Raw genomic sequence first — 19,186 nt, 5'->3', positions numbered from 1 at the left:
CTGGATATATTCTGAACATAGAGTAAATAGGATTTCCTGATGGATCCATCCCCATCCAAAGAGAGAGGAGCAGCAACTGGAAGAATGAAGTTGCCAAGAATGAGAAGAGGCAAAATCAGGTGCTCAGTTTTGGATCTGTTAAAGTTGAGATGTCTGTTAGACATCAAGGGGAGATGTCCAGTAGGCTGTTGCGTCTGGAGCTCAGGGGAGAGGTCCAGGCTGGAAGTATAAATGTGGACACCAAGAGAAACATAGACTGAACTTAAAGCCATGAAACTTGATGAAGTATAGGTAAAAAGGGAAAGAATCCAAAGACTGAGTCCTGGGTGCCCCAACATTGAGAGACTGGGGAGAGGAGGAACCAGCTGTCCCAGAGGCTGAGGCAAAATGAGGTAAGATGAGGACTGGGAATTGATAATTGGATTTAGCAGTGAGAAGTTATTGGTGACCTTGACAAGAGCAGTTTCAGTGGAGTGTTGGGGGCAAAAGTGTGATCTAAGTGGGCTCAAGAAAGAAAGAATGGGAGGAGAAAGAGAGCGAGCAAAGACAACTCTTTTGAAGAGTTTGCTGAAAGAGTAGGGGGGAAGTGGGGTAATGGCCAGAAGAGGAGGTAGAGTCAAGCGATTTTTTTTTTTTTTTTTTTTGCAATGGAGTCTCGCTCTGTTGCCCAAGCTGGAGTGCAGTGGTGCGATCTCAGCTCACTGCAACCTCCGCCTCCCGGGTTCAGGCGGTTTTCCTGCCTCAGCCTCCCGAGTAGCTGGAATTACAAGCTTATGCCGCCATGTTGGTCAGGCTGGTCTCGAATTCCTGACCTCAGGAGATCCACCTGCCTCGGCCTCCCAAAGTGCTGGGATTACAGGCGTGAGCCACTGTGCTCGGCTGGGAAAATTTTTAAATGAGAGAAACAATGGCACATTTGTATGTTGATGGGAAAGATCCAACGGAAAGGGGAAAATTGATAATGCAGAGGAGAAAGAAGAATTGTTGGAACAGTACAAGTGCGTAGACAAGACCATTTCTTATGTTGTGCATAAGAGATAGCTCTAAGGGTTGTCCTTTGCCTGCTGTGTGGACAGATGCTGGAGAGAAGGTAGACTAAATGGGTAGAGGCTGGCAGGTGGACAGATGTGATGACAAAAGCTTGTTTTCTTTTGAATGCTTCTGACTTCTCCACAAAACAGGAAGCAAGGTCATCAGCTAATAGTGATGATAAAGGAGAAGGTGGTGTCAGGGGTTTGAGTAGAGAGGGTAAGGACTGGAATAGTTGCCTAGGAAAGCAGGAGAATGAATGGCCTAGGGAACTCAGGATGATTGCAGGGAAGCATTAACAGCCCACTTGAGGGTAGTGATCATGACTTTAAAGTGAAACTAGACAGCATGGTTATGTCTTTTTTCTCTAGCTGTTCAGCTGTGCAGTGTGCAGTAGAAAGATGGACAGAGATTTGGATTTAGCCAGATTGTGCTAAATTTTTGACTGTTCACTTTCCTGTTCCCTCTCTTCCCCGTCCTTCTCTTTGTGGATGTTAAATTAAGGCTGCATACGAGACTGCATACCATCTGGGCTGTACACCAGTGGGATTGAAAACTGACTACAGATAATACACAACCTGGCTGTATTTATCAGGGACTGGTCAGGAAAATGGCACTTGCTAAGTGGCTCAACAGAAGGAGTTTAACACAGGGAGCTTGTGATAAAGGTGTCAGAAGAGTTTAAAAGGCAAACGGGATGGTGAGGGGCTGTTCAGAAGGATCTGCAACCATGAAGACACAATCATTACTTAAGTTCCCTCCCAAAGCAAAGATAAAGGGAGAAAAATCCCTTGTATATATTAGTCAGGGTTTTCTACAGGGACAGAACTAATAGGATACACACACACACACACACACACACACACACACACACACACACACACACACACACAAAATATATACACAATGGGGAGTTTATTAAGGAGTATTAACTCACACAATCACAAGGTCCCACAACAGGCCGTCTGCAAACTGAGGAGCAAGGAAGCCAGTCGGAGTCCCAAAGCTGAAGAACTTGAAGTCCAATGTTGGAGGGCAGGAAGCATCCAGCACAGGAGAAAGATGTAGGCTAAGAGGCTAAGCCAATCTAGTCTTTTCATGTTCTTCTGCCTGCTGTTTATTCTGGCCTCAATGGCAGCTGATTAGATTGTGCCCACCCAGATTAAGCGTGAGTCTGCCCTTCCCAGCCCATTGGCTCAAATGTTAATTTCCTTTGGCAACACCCTTGCAGACACACTCAGGATCGATACTTTGCATCCTTCAATCCAATCAAGTTGACACTCAGTATTAACCATCACACCTTGCTTCTCCCTCTTCCCACCTTCCAATGTGCCACCAAGGCTTCCAAAGCCAGATGACAAAAGAGACTGGAGAATACAGTTTGCAGGCACCCAGGCACTGGCCCTCTGCAATATAAAGTAGAATGTGGGGAGGCTGGGAATCTGTGAGCCATCAGGCAAGACTGGCAGATGTATAGCCAAAAGTTGGCTTGATTGGAACAATGAAATATCTGACCTGGAAGGAACTTGGATGTCACCTCATATACCGTCATTTTTGCAGAGCAGGAAACAGACCCAGGAAGAAATGATGTGCCAAACAGTAGCAGAGTTGAGATAAGAACCCAGATCTCTTATCTCAAAAAGCATTGTTCTTTCTTATGTACTAAGGGTCTTCAGATTTGAGCAGAGCTGCTCCTTCGAGTAAGGACCCAGAGTGCTGTCTTCTCACCTCTCCCAGCACCATTGGTGCCACTCCTTGAGAACTTCCCAGGTGACCCAAGGGCCTTACCTTCCTTTCTAGGTACCATTGCAGAGGGACACTTAGGGGTCTAAGCAGCACAGAGTGCTTTCCTGGGTCCAAGCCAGATGGAGAGGCAGAGAGGGGACAGGCCTTTCCTCCGGTAGGAAGGCAACTGCTATGAGGATCCTTGGGCTTTGAGTCTTTCTAAGCTATATGTCCTGTGGCTTAGTGGTGGCCTCAGGCAGCATGACTTGGCCACCAATGCTCATGGTGGGCTCTAGCATGTGATAGGGTTGGTGATAAACTGTGCCTTGAAGCTCCTGCTTCTCACCCAGGAACTGTAATGAATGACCTGTCTCTGCAGTCTCAGTTCCAGAAAGGTCTCAGTGGGCCCCTCCTATAAGAACTAGTCTGAGCTACTGACATCCCCTGCTTTCTTGAACTGGTTGGCCTTACAATGGCCTTATTCATTCTTTGGTTTCTCTTGGCACTTGACTCAGGCATCTGGAGAATATACATCCTCTGCTTCAAACAGAAGGAGCTGTCACATTTTCCTGAATTGCCTACTGGATTCCAGCCCCATCTACCTCTGCAGTAGCTGCATTCCTCATAAATGCACTGGATATATATGGGAATGGGCTTCCAAATATGATGGCAGCAATGTTCCTCGTTTCTGCCAGTCAGTGCAATACTCAGCCTCTGGGAGAGGAGAGGCATCTTCCCCACCGTAGACACCAGAAAAGTGCCCCAGCAGCTGGGACATTTTCCCTTATCTAGACTCCTACCTACCCAGCTGGCCTTATGCAGTCAAGGCTGACACTCCCAGCCTGGCTGTGGGGCCTTGCCTGAGAGGCTCTCACCTCTGTGGATTTCCACCCTGTGCCTATTTCTCTTAGACAGTGGCCTCAGCAGAGAAGTCACGGGATGCATTTAATCTATTTTAGTATGGAAACCCAAACACAACTGTTTTACTGTTTTATTTTTCTTCCTTTTCTTTTCTCTCTTTAGGCTAGTCAAGTGAAGCAGTGGGAGTGGATATGAAACAAAGAAATCTGTAACTGGTTGTGATCAATTAGTTGTAAACACTACTGCACTTGGACCAACCTCTTCCTTTTCCTGACTGCATAGGAAGGATGGAATGTATTTCTTTCCTTCTTCTGGGAGTGCCTGGATGAAGATTAGACTCTCCTTGACCATGGATGAAGGGCAACCAGTTTTTTAGTGTACAGTGATTTAGCTTCTGGGTCTAGAGTGTAGATATCTTGGGCACTGTGAAAGCACAGGAGAAAAAGTTTTTATGTGAGTGTATGGGAGAGGAAATAGTTGGTTGTCATAAGCTTTTTGGCTATGGCCTCTGGTACATCTCTAGCTTTTGGAAGGCACTACATTGAGGCCGTTCAAATCCATGTCCACCTCTCCTTTGCCCATCATGTGAGATTGATGGCTTAGGAAGCATGTGGTCTAGGTACTGGAGAGGGAGCCTGACCCACCTACCTCACCTCTGCTGCTGAATTTGTGCACAGCTCTCTGACCTGGTTCCGTGTCACAAAGGGTTTCATTCTCTCTGATTCCCTGAAGCCCCAGCTCCAGTCCCAGATCCTGGAGCCCTAGCATATGCCTGAAGCTGAATATTTTACTTGCCAGAGTAAGAGTTTTTACATAGACTCTGTCGTCTTCTACTGGCCCTCCCCTTAAACTGAGGCAGTGGCTGCTAGCTACTCACCAAACCCATTTGACTTTCTTTTTCCTTTTGAGACAGAGTCTTGCTCTGTCGCCCAGACAGGAGTGCAGTGGTGTGATCTCAGTTCACTGCAACCTCCGCCTCTCAGGTTCAAGCGATTCTTCCACCTTAGCCTCTTGAGTCGCTGGGATTACAGGCATGTGCCACCACACCCAGCTAATTTTTGTATTTTATGGTAGAGATGGAGGTTTCACTATGTTGGCCAGGCTAGTCTCGAACTCCGAAGCTCAAGTGATCCACCCACCTCAGCCTCCCAAAGTGCTGGGATTACAGGCATGAGCCACCATGCCTGGCCCCCTATTTTACTTTCTTCTTTAACATATAGTTAGGATGAAAACATGTTGAAGAGATGATGGCATTAGAAAATTACCATTGACCACTATCACAGTAATCATTGCTTTAGGCAAGAATGATCAATAAAAGCTAAAATTAATGGGCAAAAGTATGATGAGAAATAGGATATGCATACAATCTCAAAGTATCTCCCAATAAGATACTTATTAAAAAGGTAAAAATGGTAATTTTCAGTGAAGAAATATGGCAGACACCACGGTAACCAACTGATCAAAGGGAACATTGGCATTAATGGGACAAATCAGCATCACGTTTCTCTTGTCATGAAGCACTGAGAAGGCCACAACATTGCTTCTGAAATATTGCTGACAAAAATACATAACTTGAGTCTAATGATGAGAAAACATTGGAGAAATCCAGACCTTGGAACACGCTACGAAACAACTAATTCGTACTCTGAGAAACATATCAGTGGATTGAATTCCAAACAGTGGCTCATGCCTGTAATTTTAACACTTTGGGAGGCCAAGGTAGGCAGATCACTTGAGGCCAACAGTTTGAGACCAGCCTGGGCAATATAGGGAGACCCCATCTATACAAAAAATCGAATAAAATTTATCTGAGTGTGGTGGCATGTGCCTGTAGTCCCATTTACTTGGGAGGCTGAAACAGGAGGCTCCCTTGAGCCCAGAAGTTTGAGGCTGCAGTGATCTGTGATCATTGTCATTGCACTCTACCCTGGGCAACAGAGCAAGACCCTGTCTCTAAAAAAGGAAATTAAAAAAAAAAAAGACATGTCAAGGTCATGAAAGACAAAGAAAGAGGAACTGTTTCAAATTAAAGGGGATTAAACATGACAACTAAATGTGACATATGATTCTGAATTGGATCCTGAACCACAGAAAGGATATTAGTGGGCAACTGGCAAAATCTGAATAAAGTTTGTAGATTATAAAAAAACAACAGACAAAAAACATATAGTTAGACCATATTTTCTTTTCTTTTTTTTTTTTTTTTGAGACGGAGTCTCACTGTCACCCAGGCTGGAGTGCAGTGGCACCGTCTCTTACAGCCGTCCCTGTGGAAGCTGGTCTCACCCTTCTCCTCCCCAGGCTCAGAGGAGCTACAGACTTCTTCTGGATAGCCATTGCCTCCTCCATTGTTCTTCTCCCTCACGGCAAATCTTTTCTCCTTAGAAATGTGTACCAGCCATGTTGCTGTCTTTCCTCCCCTTCCACTGTTCTCATCTGACTCATCCACCATCGCCCCTGGGTTTTGCCAGCTGGCTCCCACCTTCCTTTCTCCTAAGGTTGGTGCCACTCCAGATACCTGTTTTTTACCAGCAGCTGGGCGCTCAGGAGGTCTTGGTCACACATGTACCTGGTACCTGTTTTCCTGATCCCTACAGCAGCTTTTCCAAACCATCCCCCTTCCTCCCAACCTCTTTCCTCACTGATGGCCTTGCCTTCCATTTCACTGGGAAAGTTGAAGCACTCCGGGTTGAATCCCCTCAACTTCCTGTCCTGCTCTGCACTCTACCTCCTTCCTTTCGGTCCCAGAGTCATGCTGACGCTCTCCCATGGCTCCCAAGGCAGCTCTAAGAAAGCTGTTCTGTTGGATGACACCTCTGTCCCTCTTTCTCCTAAAAGTTTTAGCCTCTTTCCACTAGCAATTAAAATACAGTCAAATATCTTTCCTTGAATAACAACAACAGCATTCCTGGAAAGAAGCATCTACATTCATTTCCTCATTCCCTGTTCATATTTTCATCCCCTGTAATCTGGATTTTTGTCCCATCTCCTAAAATTGCTCTGGCAAAGGAAACTACATTTTCTTCATGACCAGATCGAAAGGTCTCTTTTTAATTTTATTATGCACTTACTTATTTTAGTTTCTTATCTTTTTTTGTTTTTGTAGAGATGGGGGTCTCACTTTGTTGCCCGGGCTGGTCTCAAACTCCTGGCCTCAAGCAATCCTCCTGCCTTGGCCTCCTATAGTGCTGGGATTACAGGTGTGAGCCACCACTCCTGACTCAAAAGCTTCTTTTTAATTCTCATCTTCCTTGCCTTCTCTTTTTTTTTTTTTTTTTTTGAGACGGAGTCTCACTCTGTAGCCCAGGCTGGAGTGCAGTGGCCGGATCTCAGCTCACTGCAAGCTCCGCCTCCCGGGTTCCCGCCATTCTCCGGCCTCAGCCTCCCAAGTAGCTGGGACTACAGGCGCCCGCCACCTCGCCCGGCTAGTTTTTTGTATTTCTTAGTAGAGACGGGGTTTCACCGTGTTAGCCAGGATGGTCTCGATCTCCTGACCTCGTGATCCACCCGTCTCGGCCTCCCAAAGTGCTGGGATTACAGGCTTGAGCCACGGCCCTTGCCCGGCCCTTGCCTTCTCTTCAACATTTGATACCACTGACCTCTTCTTCTTAAGGATGGTCACTCCTGTCCTGTTCTCAGCCTCTTTAGTGGATCCTTGGTCTTCTATCCCAACTTTCAGCCTTAGTGCAACATAAGGTTCTGGTTCTATTTTTGACCTCTTCCCTTCTTCCCTCCCTCCCCTTTTCCCCTCCCTCCCCACCCCTGTCTTTCCCTTTGCCTCTTCCTCACTTCCACTCTGCATAAGGCATTCCCAGGGGTTTCATGTCACACTTTTTTTTTTTTTTGGGACGGAGTTTTGCTCTTGTTGCCCAGGCTGGGGTGCAATGGCATGATCTCGGCTCACTGCAACCTCTGTCTCCCAGGTTCAAGTGATTCTCCTGCCTCAGCCTCCTGAGTAGTTGGGATTACAGGCATGTGCCACCACACCTGGTTAATTTTTTTGTGTTTTTAGTAGAGATGAGGTTTCTCCATGTTGGTCATGAGTTGAGTTCTCTCGACTCTCAAATCACTCAGATCATCCGCCTGCCTCGGCCTCCCAAAGTGCTGGGATTACAGGCATGAGCCACCGTGCCCAGCCTCATGTCACATTTTATATTGGCTCACAATTTGAGTCAGTAGCTTATCTCTCCGAGCTCCATATCACAATATCCATGTTCCTGCTGGCACTTGCCACATGGTGCAAGTTCCATGGGCACTTCAAGCTCAATGCATGTAAAACTGAGCTCATTGTTTACCCCCATCTCTTTCTGTATTTCTAGTGATAACCACCTGGAAACCCATAAGCCAGAAACTTGGAGTCATCCTAGACAGCTCTTCTTCACAGATCCACGTTGTATAACTAGTGGCAAAGTCCTGCACTTCCTGTATTTGTAACATTTTTCCATATCTCTCAGCTTCGCAGCTCTGACCCCTGCAGGCTCTCTAGTGTAAAGCCTGCAGGGATCTCCTAACCAGCGCTCCTGCCTTCAGTCTTGCTGATGCCTTACTGCCACTGAGTCATCTTTCTAAATAACAAAGCTCTGTCACTCCCCAGCCCAAGCCCTTTAGAGGCTCCCTATTGCCTGCAAGACAAAGTTCCAGCTCTCCAGCAGGGATTATGAAGCCTTCCCGTGGCTTGCTCCTGCCCACCTTATCTTTCCCTAGATGCCTGCCCTGCTCAACACCTTGCTCTTCTCCAAAGCCCCTGTACACTTTCACACCTCTGCTGCTTTGTCTTACTTTCTCTCTGCCTGGGATATCCTCCCCTCCCCTGCCTGTCTAGTGACCAGCACTTAACTTTTGAGACAGTTCAGGAAGAGCTTCTTCTAGAAGATGTTTTCTGATTGCTTTTGTAGAGTAAAATTGCCCCCTCCTTCCTCTGAGACGACGCTGCACTCATGATAGAAGCCAGGGTGGGTGTGGGAGGAGCATGATAGGGCACTCTGTGACTTGGCACCTCACCTCCGCATTGTGCATCTTGAGGCTGTGGCCCTGTCTTTCACTTCTGGATGCCTGGTGCCTCACACAGTGTCTGACACCTGGCGGGTACTCAGTAAACCTTTACAGTCGGTGCTGAGTGGGAAGGTGGGTATATGGGATGCCCTGGAAGGATTTTTATTTCCAACCACAGAAAGGCCTTGGGCCGAGAATGGGGCTGTGAGACTTTATTTACTCAGAGAAAAGGGTCCTTTCCCTTGCCTCACCAACTGCTTCTTGAGGAAGCAGTTGCTCTTTGGTGGGTCCCAGGCAGGCAGGGAGGCAGTGGGAGGCTCTCCTGCAGGCAGAGTGACTGTTACTGGGGAGACTCTTCTTCCAGCTGCAGCTGAAGGAAAACACCTGCAAGAGAAGGGTGAGCTGAGCTGCAAGAGCTGCACTGAGATGGCAGGAGTTTGATGGACACTCTGAGCATTTGGCTCCAAATTACCCATTACCTGGGTCTTGTCCTTTCGTTACAGGTTGGATAACTCATACATAGAAAAAAAAATCCTAGTTCTGCTCTCCCTCACTTCATCTGTGTCCCCAGTAGGTGCCCTATCCCTCCCCTAAAGAAGCTGGACTGCAGCTTGGGAAGAATCCTTGGCATCTTTCCTTCCTCCTATTTGTTCTGGGGGTGGGTGGTGGCAGGACAGGGCCTGGGGCTGGGCTGGGGGCTCCTTTACCTGAGGACTTGGTGTAAACTGTCTGCTGGTCTCTGCTGTGGGCGATGCAGGACATGTAAAGCTTCTGGTCCTCAATCTTTCCCACTTCTATGTCCATTACAACCAGAGAGCTCATGGGGATCAAGCTGGGAGAGGAGGCAGCTTAGCCCTTCTTTCATGTGAACCTGGCTCCCCATCCCTTCACTCTCTGTGTCCTCTTCCCTCTCTTCATCCCTCCCTGCCTTGAGGACTCTTAGGTGGCCCTGGGCTCATGGCCTTTTTGTCAGCTCCCAAAGTTGGACAGCAGAGGCTGTGTCCTGGCCAGGGACTAGAGGAACTGCTTGGGAGTGGGCTGGGGAAGGAGAGTGGCAGGCAGGGCTCCCACACCCCAGTTGCTGAGGATGGCCACCCCCAGGGATGAAAAGGGCTATGACTTTGGTCAATGCCCCGAAGGCCCGTACTTACTTTTTGAACCTGATGTTGAAGCTTAGTGTGAACACCCCCTCTCCAGCCAGGAAGGCAGTTTTAGAAAAGGTCTCGTCCATCATGGCTGCCAGGGACCCGCTGTGGGTAAACCTGGGGGTGGGGATAAGGTGAGGAGCAAGGCCTGGGCTGGGGCCACTGGGCAGACCCCCTCACTGGGCCTTCCCTCCCTCCTGTGGCGACCCTACCTCTCCCTTTCCCTAGACCCTTCCAAACATAGACCTTCAGCCTCAGGGCAGCCAAATAGGAAAGAAGGAAACAGGTGCATCCCATCTGATCAGACCGGTCAAAATCAACTAAGCTTTTCTGGTTTGCTTCAGCATGCTTTTGTAGCCACTGACACTGCATCAGGGAAAATTTTTTTTTCTGATAAAGTTAATAGAAAACATTTTTCTGATTCATTACCTAATTGCTGGCAACAACTGCCATAATTTGGAAGGATGGGCATATACAGGAAATGAAAAAGTCCCTGAACTTTGTGACTCAGTCTTTGAGGCACAACCCTGGGCTGTTTCTCACCTTACCAGTCACTACAGCCAGTGCGGGGCCCACATCTCAAGATAAGTAAATGTGAAACATAACTTATGACCTACCAAGGGCTGGCATGACACACTTCTGTGCAGCATTGCCACAGAAAGCAGAGAGCCCACTTCAGCAGGCTCAATGCTGAAATTGAGGTGAAATGCTCAAATGCCGCAGACATTTGCTTTATTCAGAATGCACAGAATGGCTGGTCACAGTGGCTCACGCCTGTAATCCCAGCACTTTGGGAGGCCGAGGTAGTCGGATCACTTGAGGTCAGGAGTTCGAGACCAGCTTGGCCAATATGGTGAAACTCTGTCTCTACTAAAAAATACAAAAATTAGACGGGTGTGGTGGCAAGTGCCTGTAACTCAGCTACTCGAGAGGCTGAGACATGAGAATCGCTTGAACCTGGTGGATGGAGGTTGCAGTGAGCTGAGATTGCGCCACTGCACTCCAGTCTGGGCAACAGATCAAGACTTTGTCTCAAAATAAAACAAACAAACAAAAAAAAACCATAAAATGTTCATTCTTGCTTATGCAAGCTTCATGTCAGCTACTTCATGGTTGGCTAATTTGGGGAAAATAGAAAGGCACCCAATTTTAGAATTCAATTAACATCAAACAGATTTGAGTCCCTGATTTTCAAAAGCACAGTCCCAATTCTCCACGGAGCCAGATCAGCTGTGCACACTGTACTGCCATGGGTTACCCTCCTGCTCCTGTGACCAGTGGCTTTTCCAGACCCTTCCCTCCCTGCTTCTTTGGTCTCTACCCACCCAGTTGGACTCCTTGTCCCACAGCTCACTACCTGTTTGTCTTGAGCAAATTGCTAAACCTTTCTGAGCCTTAGTTTTTCCACCATGAATTTCACAATTCCAATCTCAGCGGATTAAATAAACAAATGTTTGCAAATGTAATTTACATACTTCTTTTTTTTTTTGGAGATGGAGTCTCGCTCTGTCACCCAGGCTGGAGTGCAGTGGTGCGATCTCGGTTCACTGCAACCACCACCTTCCAGGTTCAAGCGATTCTCTCGCCTCAGCCTCCCAAGTAGCTGGGATTATAGGCGCTTGCCACCACGCCCGGCTGATTTTTGTATTTTTAGTAGAGACGGGGTTTCGCAATGTTGGCCAGGCTCGTGTCAAACTCCTGACCTCAGGTGATCCGCCTGCCTCGGCCTCCCAAAGTGCTGGGATTACAGGCTTCTTAAGCACTTCCCTCTCTGCCTTCCAAATTGCTTGAAAGAGGGTGAAAAGAGTTGGTGTCAAAGGACATGTTGTCCTCACTGGCCAACCTGGGGACCCATTGGCTAGTATGTGGATCTACAGAGTAGCTCTTGGCCAGCGAGTAACTCCCCCTTCCCACTCCCCATGGTCTAGGGGCCTTGTGGATACTAATCTCTTCTCTAGACCCCCAACCCCTCAATCCACTGACTAGCCTCAGTGTTGGATGGTCCTCCTCTGCCTCTCTGGCCTCACCTCCATCAGCTCCTAAATAAAAGTCAGCCATGCTTCAGCCATGCTTCAGAAGGGAGGGAGTCCATGGCCTGGACAGGACTCCGAACAATTCATAGTATCTGCACATCCTATGGCCAAAGTGACTGAAGGCTGCAGTTGGCATCCACAGCCTCTGGAGGCCCTGACATCTATTTAGTACTCTGGATTCTATTTAACCCCAGTTTAGCCCCTGTCAGGCTTCAGGACCCTAAAGCCACTCCTGCCCTCTCTTGTCTCTCTTTCCCTTGCAGGAGCTCCAGCACCACCTCCAGCCTTCAGTGACCATCTGGAGCAGGCATAGGGATAGAGGATAAGGGGGACAACCATGGAGTGGAAAGGGGAGTGGAGAAAACAGTGGACTTGGAATCTCACCTGCCAGATCCGACTGTCCTGGATCTGACTTTGATTGCAGTGCTGCCTTGGGCGAGTTACTTTAGCTGTGTGCACCTCCATTTCCCCATGGGTAGAACATGGGTTTTGGATAGAAGTGTCTGATAGCTATACTGTGCTTTATGGTTCATGAGCATGCACACATAGGCCCATAATATCATATCTCTGGTCATCCCGGCAGGTAGATATTATTGCCCCAGGTTTCAGGTAAGAAGACTAAAGACCAGGGGTCAAATTGCTTGCTCAGAGCCCCACAGCCAGCAGCAGCCGAGCAGGACAGGAAGTCAGAGTCTAGAGTCCAGATCTTGCCCTCTTCCAACTGTACCACATTCTTCTCAAAGTGGCCTCTCAGGTCTTTTGTCTGGAAAATTTTGAGACTTTGATGAGGAGCCCTTATCTGCACACTGGGGATTAGGCCAGATAACCCTGTGTGTCCTTCCAGGCCTGGTATTGTGAGGCTGAAGCCCAGTGCCCCACACTCTCATCCTCCCCGCTTAGAGAAAGACGGAGTCTCCAGTGCCAGCCTGATGGATGCTGAACCTGCCTGCTGAGTCAAGCCCAGGAGGCAGCCAAGGTCCTACCAGTGACCTTACCCTGGGGGCTCCTCCAGGTAGGGGCCTGGTTGGAAAAGACAGACCGACTTCTTCTTGGATGGCTGGAAAAAGATGACATACTCAAAGCCTTGTCCTTCCACTTGGATGCACCTGGTGAAGATGCGACAGTCACCCTTGTCTGGGGAGAGATGGGCAGTGTCGCAGCCGGAGAAGGGAGGGCATGGTCAGGATACAGCACCATTTGGTTGAGTCTTGCCTCTGGTACAAGATTAAGGAGAGAAAACCAGAGTACACTGAAGGGGTGGCCTGCCCCTCCACACCTGTGGGCGTTTCTCGTTGGGTGGAACGAGAGACTTGAGAAAAGAAATGAGACACAAAGTATAGAGAAAGAAAACTAGGCCCAGGGGACCAGCGCTCAGCATACAGAGGACCCGCGCCAGCACTGGTCTCTGAGTTCCCTCAGTATTTATTGATCATTATCTTTACCATCTTAGAAAAGGGAAGTGGCAGGATAATAGGATCATCGTAGGGAGAAGGTCAGCAGTAAGACATATGAATAAAGATCTCTGTGACAAGAACAAGTTTAAGGAAAAGTGCTGTGCCTTGATATGCATATGCAAACATCTCCATAAACCTTTTTAGTGCATAAAGAGCAGCATTGCCGCTAGCACCTTGGCGGTTTTCTCCTTTGTCTGTAAATAGAACATACAATCGGGTTTTAGACGGAGATGTTCCATTGCCCAGGGACAGGCAGGAGACAGATGCTATTCTCTATCTCAACTGCCAAGAGGCCTTCTTTCCTCTTATACTAGTCCTCCTCAGCACAGACCCTTCACGGGTGTCAGGCTGGGGGACGATCAGGTCTTTCCCTTCCCTCGAGGCCATATTTCAGACTCTCACATGGGGAGAAACCTTGGACAATACCTAGCTTTCCTGGGCAGAGGTCCCTGTGACCTTCCGTAGTGCATGTGTCCCTGGGTACTTGAGATTAAGAGAATGGTGATGACTTTTAACCAGCAAGCTGCCTTCAGGCACTTGTTTGACAGAGCATATCCTGCACAGCCCAAAATCCGTTAAACCTTGAGTCACCACAGCACATGTCTCTTTCAAGGACAAGGTTGGGGGTAGGGTCACAGATTAACAGCATCTCAAATACAGAACAAAATGGAGTCTCTTATGTCTACTTCTTTCTATATAGACACAGTAATAGTCTGAACTCTCTTTCTTTTCCCCACAGGACACCAGGTCCACCCCCAGGGAGCCTTCCCTCTGGGAGCAGAGGCACAATTGCTGTCCTCACAGAGCCTTTCCATCTCGGGGAGAAGCATGCAGGAAGTGCCCTGGCTGAGAATGGAGATAGGATCAGGGCCAGGGCAAGACTTTAAGAGACCATAAGCATTGAAAATTGAAAATGTAATTACTCATGTAACTCACATATAATTCAAAAGAATAATACTAAACAGTAAAATAAAAGCAGAAAATCCATCAAAGTTCTGATTTCTTTCCCAAGACAACTACCACTGCTATATCCTTTTTTGGAAGTACCAAATTCTTTAAAAAAAAATTATGTTGGTATCTCTGCTTTGTTTGTGCCATAAACCCAAGGGTAATCTGTCCCCTGTACCACTCCTTCATCACTAGGCAGGAAGACCACATATATGAGTGAGAGATACACTATGAGGAAGATACACATGCGTGCACGTGCGAGTGTGCACACACACGAAGGTGGAAGCTCTATCATTAGGATCCAATAGGTGTTTCAGAAGTGCTGCTCCAGACCCGGCAAAGCAGGGATGATGTGCAGGGCCTCCAGTGGAAGGGGTGTAGGGTCCAAGGGCTTTCATGGGGTTGGGGCAGAAGGCTTGGAATGAGGCTTGATAGTTAGGGAGGGGCAGTCAGTGAGAAGTCAGGGCGGGAGCTGGGCTGGCTGTCCTCCAGTGGAGACATGCTTGGCTGGGAGCAAAGGTGGGCCCACCAGGGTGTGCTGCTTCAGATGGGAGGAGGGGAACTGGAGACCTGAGAGGACACCCACCGCCTATTACCTGGGGCTGCAGCATGAGGGGTGGAGTTGGACAGCAGGAAGAACTGGGCTGAGAACTGGAAGGCGGTCTGTGAAGTTGCTTCTCAGAGTCTTAGAACACAGGGAAGGGCGGCGGGGATGTGTGTGCTCATGGTCCTATCCTTACCCGAGGAAACTGCCAGTCCAGATGGGAGATTGAGTCCCTAGATGTGGTCTCTGTTAGACTTGAAGGAGGGCAGCTTGATCCAGCCGCTAGACTTGGTCTTCTCCAGAAATTCTTGGTACAGGCACAGCATGTCCAAACACCAGCTGGCATTGGGAAGAGCATCATCCTTCAACTCTGTCTTCTCTGGCAAGAATCTTGAGAACTGGGCAGGAAAAATCAGAATGACTAGACAGCGTCCTGGAGTGGGGCTGCTGCGTGGGCTCAGGACCTCTAAACAGGTGCTCCTGGGTGCTGGGGCTTCTCCATCCCTTCTGCCAGAGTATCAATCCAAGGGAAAGGGCCCATCTTCCTTGCAGGGGGTTTGCGGACCCGTATGGGTGATGGGGCCCAGGGATGCTAAAGAGCAAGGGAAGGGTGGGCAGGGAGTGGGGCCAGAGATGATGGGCATGCTGCTTGATGTACCCCTGTTCTGTTGAAAACATGTGAGCAGTTCTTTAAAGTTGACAACTGCTCATGTTAGCCTCACTGTACAGATGGGGAAACTGAGGGAATATGGCCAAGGTTGCCAAGCATGTGAATGTGAGAGCTGGTGGTCGCACTAGATGCTGTCTCCTCTGCAGGGCAGGGCCACAGTTGTTGAGGACCACTCTAGCAACCCCCACCTCAGGGGCTACTCCAGCTCTGCCCACTGCTGTGGGCCTGCCTGGGCAGGGTGGCTCCTTTGAAACACGTTTGGGCCCCCACAGAGGTGTTGTGACGTAAGGAAGTCCTCTGTAGCATCACCTGCTCACACACCAGTCACAACTGTAGGCAGCATGTGAGCTGCTTGTCAATGCCACAGACAGGGTCCTCTGTCTGAGGATACCTCAGCTTTGCTGCAATAGTCTGAGTCCCACAGGAGGAAAGCGATTTGTTGGTGGCCACACAAGATTCAGAGCCAATGCAGGTCTCCTGGTGGTTTTAGTTTTGAATGGGGGCTACTTGGTATCCCAGAGCACCTTCTCTTTGCCAAATCAAATTGCTCCTCCGAACACTGCCCACCTGCCCTGGCCATGGGCTGGGAAGAGGAGATTTGGGGTGCTCCTTAAGCCCTAGGCTTCTGGGAAAACACTGCCCATCTGGCTGAGTTGGGAACTCATTTACCACGGAGTCTGTGGAGGATCCAAATGCTGAGGCAGGGTTGAGTCTGGGCAGGATACGGGGGGCCCCAAGGCCTCTGTGGTGGCCAAGTCTTGCTGCCACCTGGAAGCCTCTCCTTATCATGGCCATGTGCAAGGATCTGGCCCTGCTTGGATGGAGGGTCTTGGCTGACTCCCAAGGAGTGCTTTCAGCTGCACTTGGGGCCACTTCTCTCCCTTCTGTCGCAGGCTTTCTTTCAGAGCGCTAGGCAAGGCTGGGCTGGCGTGTTGCAACACCCACAGATGCTCAGCGCCTTTAACTGGTCTAAGAGCCCCACCCAGTGCTTGGGGAGGGGCAGATGCTGCTTGGGCATGAAAAGGCAGCAGGACTGGCTTGAGTTGCAAAAGGAGTAAACAAGTACATAAACAAATAGTATGGGGTATATAGAGCCTTGGAGAGCTGCCTGGCAGTTCTGAGGGAAAATCCAAGAATATTTCCAGAAGGATAAGGGAAGCCTGTCCCTTGATTGGAGGGTGCTGGTGGAGTGTTTGTGCTCTGCAGTGTATGCCAGACTGAAAACTCTGGTATGATTTTGTGACTCAGAAAACCAACTCACAGCCTTAGTCACCTCTTTTGTGTGTGTGTGTGTGTCTGTCTGTGTGCGCATGTGTGTGTGTGTGAGAGAGAGAGAGATAGAGAGATAGAGAGAGAGAGACACGGAGTTTTGCTCTTGTTGCCCAAGCTGGAGAGCAATGGCACAATCTCAGCTCACTGCAACCCCCGCCTCCGGGTTCAAGTGATTCTCCTGCCTCAGCCTCCAGAGTAGCTGGGATTACAGGCACATACCACCACGCCCAGCTAATTTTTGTATTTTTTTTTTTTTTTTTTTACTAGAGATGGGGTTGTATACTAGAGATGTATTTTTGCCATGTTAGCCAGACTGGTCTTGAAATCTTGACCTTAGGTGATCTGCCCACCTCAGCCTCCCAAAGTGCTGGGATTACAGGCGTGAGCCACCGCGCCCGGCCGACACCTCTTCTTATATCCCAGACAAGGGTTAGCACAGAAGAGTCTCACCTGCTGGTCTCTGGCTGGGGATAGGAGTTGGGGTGGGGGAGGGCTTGATGGGGAGGGCAGAACATAATTTGGGAGGAAACAACTTGGCAGGTATACTGTCATGCTTTGGGAACCCCATGCCCAGGGAGTGGCTGATGTCAGCAGGCAGTGCTGGCAGTGAGGTGAGCGTGGCAGTGAGGCTTTGTGAGTGGGAAGGGACACTCAGCCAACATCTGCAAGGCGGTGGGCTTTATTTGGTGGCGTTGTGTCTTCTATTGAATTTAAACTGCCAATTTTCAATTAAAAGTCCCAGTTTTAGCAGCCAGGTGCGGTGGCTCAAGCCTGTAATCCCAGCACTTTGGGAGGCCGAGGTGGGTGGATCACGAGGTCAGCAGATCGAGACCATCCTGGCAAACACGGTGAAACCCCGTCTCTACTAAAAATACAAAAAATTACCTGGGCGTGGTGGCGGGCGCCTGTAGTCCCAGCTACTTGGGAGGCTGAGGCAGGAGAATGGCGTGAACCCGGGAGGCGGAGCTTGCAGTGAGCCGAGATCGTGCCACTGCACTCCAGCCTGGGCGACAGAGCGAGACTCCGCCTCAAAAAAAAAAAAAAAAAAAAAAAAAGTCCCAGTTTTAAATTGACTAAAATAAAAGCATGCTCTAAAGATCAGGCCTCATGCGGTGGCTCATAGCTGTAATCTCAGCATTTTGGAAGGCCGAGTGAGACCCTGTCTCAGAAAAAAAAAAAAAAAAAAAAATCAGACCTGTGCAAAGGTGGAATCATAACGATGATGATGATAATAATAGTTGTGATGATTATGAAATTTTGGCAGATTCCGAAAGATGAAACTGATTTAATGCGGAAATTTAAAAGATTTGGTTCACCCTCTGTATTTTGTTGCCCTAGAAGAAGACTGGAATATAAATATTTCTCCTCACCTCCTGCAAAGGTTTGAATTAAACATCCTCAAGGACTGGGGGGAACCAGTTTTTTTTTTTCTTTTTTTTAGACAGAGTCTCACTCTTGTTGCCCAGGAGTGCAGTGGCACCATCTCGGCTCACTGCAACCTCTACCTCCCGGGTTTAAGTGGTTCTCCTGCCTCAGCCTCCCAAGTAGCTGGGATTACAGGCGCTTGCTACTACGCCCGGCTAATTTTTGTATTTTTAGTAGAGACGGGGTTTCATCATGTTGGCCAGGCTGGTCTCAAACTCCTGACCTTGGCTGATCTACCTGCCTCAGCCTCCCAAAGTGCTGGGATTTACAGGCATGAGGAACCATGCCCAGCTGGAACCAGTTTTTTTTTTATTGATTCAGGCTCTGGGTCTAAGCAAAGATATTTGAATTGGTTGCCATCCCCAGATAAGTGGGAAGATCTGGCAGCACTCATTTTCAGCCCTGGGCCACAGCCGTTGCTGTGAGGCAGAAATTTAAAAATAATAATAATAATAAGTACTACATTCATTCACTCCAAGAAAAGTAACAGACAAGGCTATAAGAAGGTCGTAGTGACCTAGTCTGAGAAGTAAAGGCCAAGGCCCAGAATGTGACAAGGCAAAAGTTAAAAAGAAAGGAAGAACAAGTTTTCCTCTGCCTAGCAAGCTCACTTCAAAGACAGTTATAAGATAACGCTGTTCGAGAAGTCGAAACCAAAGGGATAGGCTCCAGACATCCCCTGTCTGGAGCAAGGATGAAGGGAAAAAAAATGGACAAATGTCTGTCTGTATTTAGCCAGTTCTTGTTTTTTTCTTTCCACACAGCTACAAGGCCACCAGCTATGCAAAGACACAAGTTATGCCAAGTCATCAGTTATGCTATAGATTATGTGACCTGTCATTATATGATGAACTGCCTCTGTTTTGCTTCTGTAAGCCTGCTTATAAAAATCCTGCTCAGTCTTTGTTCAATGCTCAGCTTTTTGGATGTGAATTCACTGAGCCAGTGCCTACCTTAAAATAAACATCCTCCTGTGTTTCCATATCTGTCTCTCTGGTCCTCAGTTTACTGCAACAGCTGTAGCTGGTACCCTGTGCCTGTGGCTTGCCCAGGCCTCCCCTGGCACTTGGCGTTCCTTCATTCTCTGG

At 48.5% G+C, this 19,186-nt stretch overlaps 1 protein-coding gene across 1 annotated transcript; it reads right to left on the bottom strand.

Annotated features, from left to right (window-relative positions):
• Nucleotides 1-8,947: 8,947 nt before the first annotated feature.
• THEM5 (thioesterase superfamily member 5) lies at nt 8,948-16,313 on the bottom strand. The gene is given in 6 exon segments (XM_015457222.4): nt 8,948-8,991; nt 9,315-9,439; nt 9,759-9,869; nt 12,781-12,919; nt 14,928-15,129; nt 16,071-16,313. Coding segments are annotated over 6 exon segments (747 nt in total). The 5' UTR covers nt 16,197-16,313.
• Between the last annotated feature and the right edge of the window lie 2,873 nt (nt 16,314-19,186).

This window comes from Macaca fascicularis, chromosome 1, assembly GCF_037993035.2.
Source record: "Macaca fascicularis isolate 582-1 chromosome 1, T2T-MFA8v1.1".
Classification (NCBI taxonomy): domain Eukaryota; kingdom Metazoa; phylum Chordata; class Mammalia; order Primates; family Cercopithecidae; genus Macaca; species Macaca fascicularis.
The sequence above is the reverse complement of the archived record's forward strand: the minus strand, read 5'-3'. Positions and strand labels throughout refer to the sequence as shown.